This window comes from Nansenia antarctica (assembly GCF_963989245.1).
Source record: "Nansenia antarctica genome assembly, chromosome: 18".
NCBI classification, from domain to species: Eukaryota; Metazoa; Chordata; class Actinopteri; order Argentiniformes; family Microstomatidae; genus Nansenia; species Nansenia antarctica.
In genome coordinates this window covers 11318681-11326976 of record NC_137691.1, presented here as the reverse complement: position 1 = coordinate 11326976, position 8296 = coordinate 11318681, and the positions used below count along the sequence as shown (strand labels likewise).

At 46.6% G+C, this 8296-nt stretch overlaps 1 protein-coding gene across 1 annotated transcript; it reads left to right on the top strand.

Moving 5' to 3' along the window:
* Nucleotides 1-1962: 1962 nt before the first annotated feature.
* Nucleotides 1963-6958, top strand: LOC308173289 (creatine kinase, testis isozyme-like). Its single transcript, XM_080548295.1, has 8 exons — nucleotides 1963-2002; nucleotides 3862-4049; nucleotides 4303-4457; nucleotides 4582-4714; nucleotides 5704-5875; nucleotides 6135-6258; nucleotides 6446-6635; nucleotides 6763-6958. The coding sequence occupies exons 1-8, from the start codon at nucleotides 1980-1982 to the stop codon at nucleotides 6939-6941; spliced, it is 1164 nt and encodes a 387-aa protein (XP_080404421.1). The 5' UTR covers nucleotides 1963-1979; the 3' UTR covers nucleotides 6942-6958.
* Nucleotides 6959-8296: the final 1338 nt, after the last annotated feature.

Below are 8296 nucleotides of genomic sequence, written 5' to 3'. Positions count from 1 at the left end.
TGAGACCCACGTCTCCTCACACATAGCCCTGATGTCTGAACCAGGCTACGCTTAGCAGAAAAGCTAGCGATTCAACAGCGTGTGTAGATCGGTGGGGGGAGTATTGAGTTTTACCATCTCGACTCTGTAACACTAATCTAACTCTTCAAGATGGCAAGGGGAGACGGGGGAGATGACCACCGTGGTGCATTTCACATTACATTTTAGACATTTAGCAGACCCCTTTATCCAAAGCGACTTACGACAAATACATTTGACTGAGTAAGTGAATCATCTACCCATCAGTCTTAGTAGGAAAAAGTAATCTATGCTCGGGCCAGGGGCAGTCGTCATGCTGCTGCCATGAGTGACACTTCTGATTGGATATATGTTGTGGAGGGAGATTCCCACATATCTTTTAGGAATTGGGAAGAAAGTGACTAGGGTTCGAAAGCCTTGGGAGGGAGGATGGATGGAGAGGGACAGCAGGGACAGAAATTCACACCGGGCTTGTGTCTCTCTGGGATGAGATGGAGGTGTGACATGGAGTCAACATTGAGATGAATGTCACTTTTCACTTTTTTTTCTGCTGTTTTGTGCTGTATTTGTTTTGATATTGTTTGTATTGTGTTTGATTCGTGATAAAATGTTGATAATAATAAAAATGTATCACAAAAAAACATTGAGATGAATGAGCCTGTCGTCATGAATGGAACTATAACTATTCATAGTTAGGCCTAGTACAGAGAAGAACAGCTTTAGAATATGACCCTGAGGTCATGACCTCCCCTAACCTTTCTAGAGATGATCAAATGATTGTTACTTTTTTTTTCTTTTTTTCTTTTTTTCCATCTCATTGAACATCACTTTTAGGCTTTTCATCTACGTCATTATGGATTCTGATGTATGCGATGTTCCGTGCCTCGTGGACATTTGTGTATAAATAGAATAACATGATTGTGCCTGGATCGAATTTGATTAAAGAGTGTAAAAAGTGTTTGGCTGACTAGAGTAAAAAGCGTTTGGCTGACTAGAGAGTTAATTAAAAAAAAGACTTGAAATCTTCCCAATTGTCTGAAATTGTCTGATTCCACACTGCCCCCTGGTGTTGACTCTACAACCCTCTGATACACTAACATGTCGGTGTTATAAGACATGTACCTCTCACCAACACTACATGCCCCTCTCACCAACACTACATGCCCCTCTCACCAACACTACATGTACCTCTCACCAACACTACATGTACCTCTCACCAACACTACATGTACCTCTCACCAACACTACATCTACCTCTCACCAACACTACATGTACCTCTCACCAACACTCAGACATGTACCTCTCACCAACACTACATGTACCTCTCACCAACACTACATGTACCTCTCACCAACACTCAGACATGTACCTCTCACCAACACTCAGACATGTACCTCTCACCTCTCACCTCTGACCTCTCACCTCTCACCTCTCACCTCTTACCTCTCACCTACACTCCGAGTACAAAGCAGGACGACAGACTATAGTGAATCACGCATCGAAAACAAGATGAGTTCGCTATTTAAAAGTATTTTGTGATCTTAAAACACTAACAAGTCGGTGTTATTTAATGCATTTGTTTCCCAAAGTTCCAAAGTAAGAGAATGTTATATTATTACTGTGACTCATGAGACTAAATCAACCCACCTCATATTATTCATACTGAAGAGGACAAAATAAGTCCATGTACAATAGCACTTAAAGAACTGTCCATTTATTCCACAGTAATGTCGGGGCCTCGTGAGACAAGTCATAACATTAAGTAATATCTGATTCCAAAACATAGAATATAAATGTGGCAGATTTTTTGTGTATAAATGTGGCAGACACGCGCCACACACGCCACGCGCCTTGTTTAGATTCAAACATTGTATCATTTAAAGTGACAGTTTATCATCATAACTCTGATTGACTGACAGTTTATTTTCACCTGACGGCTTCACCTGAAACAGCCAAAACCATGGCAGAACATATGGAGAAACTGTAAGTATATAGAATATAGATATAGAATATATCCTATTTTATCCTATAGATATAGAATATATCCCAGTGGAGTAAACTAACCCGAACTAAACTAAACTAAACTAAACTAAAGGAGCAGTTAGCTACATGAGCAGCTGTGGCTAGCTAGCCACGGGTGCAAGCATAGCCTAACAATAAACAACCTGGAGTAACTTTACACATCTTTAATCTACACAGACAAGCAAACTAGCCAGCTAGTGTTATCCGGCAAGGTCCCTGTGCACAACTGAACTGGTCTCAACGATGCTAGATGCTATAGTAGCTACGCTTTCACCTCTCACACCGTTCATCAGCTTCTTGACCCACCTTCTGAAAAACAGCTAGATTAAAACATAAAATAAAAGGTTGCTGTTGATATCACAGTGTTTTCCAAATGAGGATGGCGATCCAGGGGGGTATTCCATCAACGTCGCTAAAGGAAAATCTAGGCTTATTTTGACAAGTCTCGCGAGATCTATCAATATTATGCCTGGATCTTTTTAAGAGTCTCGCGAGACTTAACGAAATAAGCCTATATTTTCCTTTAGCGACGTTGATGGAACACCCCCCTGGAGCTCTCACATCAGTCTCCACGTGTCCTGGTTGGTAAGTGTTGGAACTGGGCGGAGGAGGCGCAGGTTTACAGACTATCACATCGTTTTTGCTTCAGTTACATTGACATCTGAAGTACGAGGCGGTCTAGATGCGGTGCAGATCTGTGAATCGGCGCAAACGCTGCGCTTCGTAGATGCGATCAAACGACTGAAATGTGTTATTTTCGGCTCCAGTTGATGACGTCGGAATCTTTTAAAAAGACAGGAGGAGAAACTGTATAATAATAATAATAATAATAATAACAATAATTGTTATAATAATAACCATTATTTGTATAGCACTTTTCCTGCAAACGTTGCGGCTCAAATGCTTTAATCATTATGTAATCATCATTTAACCATTTAGTAATTTAAAGGCAATATTAAAAAGATGGGTTTTAATGATTTAAATGGGTTTTAATGGTTTCAATGGGTTTTAATGGGTGTTAGTGGTCAGTTAACAACTGGGAATCGTGATTGCATTGATGCATACATAATACTGCTCTTCTTCTACATGGAGACATTGACAATCCCAAACAATTATTATGAAGCTCTTCTGATTCCCAACTAAACCAGTACACTCGTCTTGTATGTAAACCAATGCACTCGTCTTGTATGTAAACCAATGCACTAGTCTTGTATGTAAACCAATGCACTAGTCTTGTATGTAAACCAATGCACTAGTATTGTATGTAAACCAATGCACTAGTATTGTATGTAAACCAATGCACTAGTCTTGTATGTAAACCAATGCACTAGTATTGTATGTAAACCAATGCACTAGTCTTGTATGTAAACCAATACACTAGTCTTGTATGTAAAACCAATGCACTAGTCTTGTATGTAAACCAATACTACACTAGTCTTGTATGTAAAACCAATGCACTAGTCTTGTATCAAGTGTATAGTTGCAGTTTATTCAATTGGTCTGCCTCTCACTCAGTGTTAGTAGCTGGAACATAGGTCAATTATTTGGTTAGTCAGGCATGCCATAATAACATTTAACAGGCAACAAGAATGTCACTAGCTGACAGTTGCCCCCTTACATTTACATTTTTGGCATTTAGCAGACGCCGGCTTATTCCAAAGCGACTTACAATCAACACTTAACCTACCTTACTAGCCTACCAAGTAAGGAGAACACTTTTAAGGAGAATGTAGATTTCAAAAATGCCATATGTATTTTTTTTAAAGCATAACAGGTAGCTTCCCCTTACCCTGTAGAATGTGTTTGTTGTTACTGTTCAGCAATGACCAAATGGCCAAAGTGACAATCAAGAGGCTGTCGCCTGACGAGGAGTTCCCAGACCTCAGCCAGCACAACAACCACATGGCCAAGTTCTTAACCCAGGACATATACAAGCAGCTCCGAGAGAGAGCCACCCCCAACGGCTTCACCATAGACGGGGTCATTCAGACCGGGGTTGATAATCCTGGTAACACACACCCATCCCCAGTCTCAGTCTCAGTATAGGCCTTGAGCTTGATGACATTCTGAGCTTTGGTCAGTGACCTGGGGGTTGTTCCATCAACGTCTATAAAGGAACATCCAGGCTTATTTTGGATAACTAGACTTATCAGAATAAGCCTGGATTTTCCCTTTAGCGTTGTTGATGGAACACCACCCTGGTCATTGGTCCTGAGTGTGTGTCTCCATCTAAGCCCCCTCCTGATTGGTCTCTCCTCCAGGCCATCCCTTCATCATGACGGTGGGGTGCGTGGCGGGAGACGAGGAGACCTACGAGGTGTTCAAGGAGCTGCTGGACCCCGTCATCGAGGAGAGACACGGAGGCTACAAACCCTCCGACAAGCACAAGACCGACCTGAACCCAGAGAACCTGAAGGTCCGGTGCTGTTCTGTTCCCTGACACACGGCTGTCAGTCTGTCTCTCTGGAGATGGGAGACCCATGGTTTATTGAAGCCCTCTACCCTCCTGCAGAGAGGCTAACCGCTGTGTGTTGTTGCAGGGCGGAGATGACCTGGACCCCAACTACGTCCTGAGCTCCCGCGTCCGGACAGGCCGGAGCGTCCGCGGGTTCTGCCTGCCCCCCCACTGCAGCCGCGGGGAGAGGAGGGGCATCGAGAAGCTCTCCATAGAGGGTACGGAGGAGAGGGGCCGTGTGGCGAGGGTTTAAATGTTACTTGGAGTGATGGGGGTAGGGTGGTACGTGGAGTGGTAGGATAGGGTGGTACATGGAGGGGTAGGATGGTACGTAGAGGGGTAGGGTAGGGTAGGGTGGTACGTCGAGGGGTAGGGTAGGGTAGGGTGGTACGTCGAGGGGTAGGGTAGTACATAGTGGAGTGATAAGGTGGTACATGGAGTGGTAGGGTGGTACATAGAGGGGTAGGGTGGTATGTAGGGCGGTATAGAGGGGTAGGGTGGTACATAGAGGGGTAGGGTGGTACGTAGAGTTGAGCACAGATGTTTAGATGAGGGTGACAGGGGCGGGGTTAGATGAGGATGACAGGGGAGGGGGTTGCGGTGGACAGAAGCTGACGCACCACTAAGCAGGCTTAGGATAAAGGTGGATGTTTCTGTCCAGCCATGACCTATAACGGAGCAGAGGACAGACAGCATTCTGCACAGCAACGGGTCAGGAGCTCTGCACGCCACCCTGTCATGATGCATTTCCACATTACTGTGTAGAGGGCCCTGTCTGGTGGCAAGCCGAATTAATGCAAGTTATTGACAGGAGAGTTGGCGAGTCGTATGGGGATGTCTTTGTTCAACAGTTTTAGGTCACTGGCTTTGTTTGGCTGTTTTGAACAGGTCATTTGTGGCTTGTAATGTAAATACTGGTGTTAATAATACTGTTGTTACCTGGCAGGATTAGTGAAGGTAAGAAGAGGGACACCACACATTTAATCCTCCAGATGAACGGAGACTCAAACGGAGCTGATATAATAACATAATAACATACACCATTCAGCTGACATGTTTATCCAAAGACACTTACATTGCAGTGAGTGCATACATACATTTTAGTATATACGGTCCCAGCGGGAATCGAACCCACAACCTAAGCGCTGTTAGCGCCATGCTCTACCGCCCGAGCCCCAGAGGAGCTAACATGTCCGTTCCTCTCCAGCCCTGGCCGCCCTGTCAGGTGACCTGAAGGGGAAGTACTACGCCCTGAAGAACATGACGGACGAGGAGCAGCAGCTGCTGATCGACGACCACTTCCTGTTCGACAAGCCCGTGTCTCCTCTGCTGCTGTCCGCCGGGATGGGCCGGGACTGGCCCGACGGCCGGGGCATCTGGTGAGGCGCCTCGGGGGTCAAACGACCATAGTCTTTACAATGGGAAGCTGCTACTTACACACACAACGACCACTAGTGGTCCTGAAATTTGATCAAGTGCAAAGATATAAAAATAATTTTACTCTCACGGTCAAAAGACCCCACCCACGGCTGTTCTGGTGTTAATAAGGCTTATTTATACATACATTACATTTGGTGCTCCAGAAGCCTTACTTCCTGAGCTCAGAGGAAGGTTGTTTAAGGCTCTCCTCTGTCTCAGGCACAACGAGAACAAGACGTTCCTGGTGTGGGTGAACGAGGAGGACCACCTGAGGGTCATCTCCATGCAGGAGGGAGGCAACATGAGGGAGGTGTTCACACGCTTCTGCACCGGCCTCACCAAGGTGAGACCCAGGGGGCGTCTGGTTGGGCGAGCTAGACCTGCCAATCATCTCCACCGTAACTTACCATCGTCACACGTTCAGAACGTGGTGTTTTTATAAACATGTTGCTAGTTATCGACTCTGTGGTAACGTCGATGTCGACCTTAACTAAATTCTGCCCCCACCCCCCGAATCTCCTTCTCCGCAGATCGAGTCTCTGTTCAAAGACAACGGCCACGCCTTCATGTGGAACGAGCACCTGGGCTACGTGCTGACCTGCCCCTCTAACCTCGGCACGGGGCTGCGCGCCGGCGTCCACGTCAAGATCCCCAACGTCAGCAAGCACGCCAAGTTTGAGGAGATCCTCAAGAAGCTGAGGCTTCAGAAACGCGGAACAGGTAAAGGAGATGATGATGATGATGATGATGATGTAATGCTGACAATACATTTGCCAGAAGGAATACTGTATCGGTTCTGAAACCCCTGTGTTGATGGCTGGTGACTAACGGTCTGGCCTCTCCTCAGGTGGCGTGGACACCGCGGCTGTGGGAGGAACCTTCGACATCTCCAACGCCGACCGGCTGGGCTTCTCTGAGGTGGCGCTGATGCAGATGGTGGTGGACGGCGTGAAGCTGCTGGTGGAGATGGAGAAGAAGCTGGAGAAGGGCGGGTCAATCGATGACCTGATGCCCGCCCAGAAGTAAACTCTCCCCTGGTTGGACACCCCTCCCCCCCTCCCTCCCTCCCTCCCCCTCCCCATGTCTGAATGAATGTGTGACACTATCCTGGAATGCACTCTGTATTAAAGAGCACTTACTCTCTCACGCAAGGTCTTCTTTCAACGTGAGAGTGGATCTGAAAACACGACAATAAAATGTTTCGATCTGTGGTTGACTGCGTTTGTTCTTTGTCACTGCATGCGTGCTGAAGTTACCCATGATCCTTCTTGGTATTTAAATAAGCCACACGATCGACCCTTAGCATGAGAAGACTGTGAACCATGTTTACAGACATTTTAATTGAGACACGGGTGACTCTGACCTTGTGAGCATACATTTTACATGAATTCCATGAGCTCTACTTTTAAACAATATAAAAGAAAAATGGAGTATAACAATGTGTGGCTGTCTGGAAGTAAGATACATTATGTACACTGAAAACAATGCTAAGGTTTCATGAGGAGAGAAAAGATGAAATAAATAATACCAAAGGGTGGAGGGGAGGGGGGGAGGGAAGGGGAGGGGAGGGGAGGTGGGGGTGAAAGTTGGACAGTGTCTCTTTAGGAGGCGAAGGAGGTGTGTCCTCTATTTCTTCTCTCTCTTGGACGTGTGTCAGGAGAGGACAAGCAGATTGCTAGTCACCGTGGGACAGGACAGGGGACAGGACAGGGGACAGGACAGGCCGCTGCAGAGCGCAGAGACGGCTAGAGAGACTACGGGTAGGGACATGAGGCCCAGTCCCCTGCTGGGGACATCAGGACATCAGGACATCAGGACATGCAGACCAGCCTGGACGTCAGCCAGCAGGGAGTCAGAGAGAAGCTGCTCCTGAGGGTCTCTGGGCTGGCTGGGGACAGGACAGGGGATAGGACAGGACAGGGGACAGGACAGGACAGGGCAGGACAGGCGGAGGAGAAGCTGCTCCTGAGGGTCTCTGGGCTGGCTGGTGTTCCTGCAGCATTGCTGATGGCCCAGGGGGATAGGGGGCAAGAATAGAAGGGCCGAAAAAAAGGCTCTGAGGCTGTTATGTGGGACGGGGGGGGCTGTGAGGGTTTTACATACACATATGGGAGAGGGGAGGACGGGACAGGACAGGACTGGGGGGTAGGGGGTTTTAATGATCCCTTACGCTGTCGCTATATCTCCACCTGCGACTTCCTACAACTCTCTATATCTTCCGCTCCTGAATCTGGAAGAAAAGATGGATTCTGAAAAAAAGTAGTGCATATATTTTCTTTTGTTTTTGTTTACGGATACATGAAAAGAAAGAAAGAAAGAAAGAAAGAAAGAAAGAAAGAATGTAAGACATGGATCACAGGCCGCAAACGCCGGGGTGATAA

Excerpts from the sequence above, each read along its gene's own strand:
- LOC308173289 (XM_080548295.1), top strand. The coding sequence starts at position 1,980 with ATGGCAGAACATATGGAGAAACT. Across the intron at positions 2,003-3,861 it reads GCAGAACATATGGAGAAACT|CAATGACCAAATGGCCAAAG; the intron begins GTAAGTATATAG and ends GTTACTGTTCAG. Across the intron at positions 4,458-4,581 it reads TGAACCCAGAGAACCTGAAG|GGCGGAGATGACCTGGACCC; the intron begins GTCCGGTGCTGT and ends GTGTTGTTGCAG.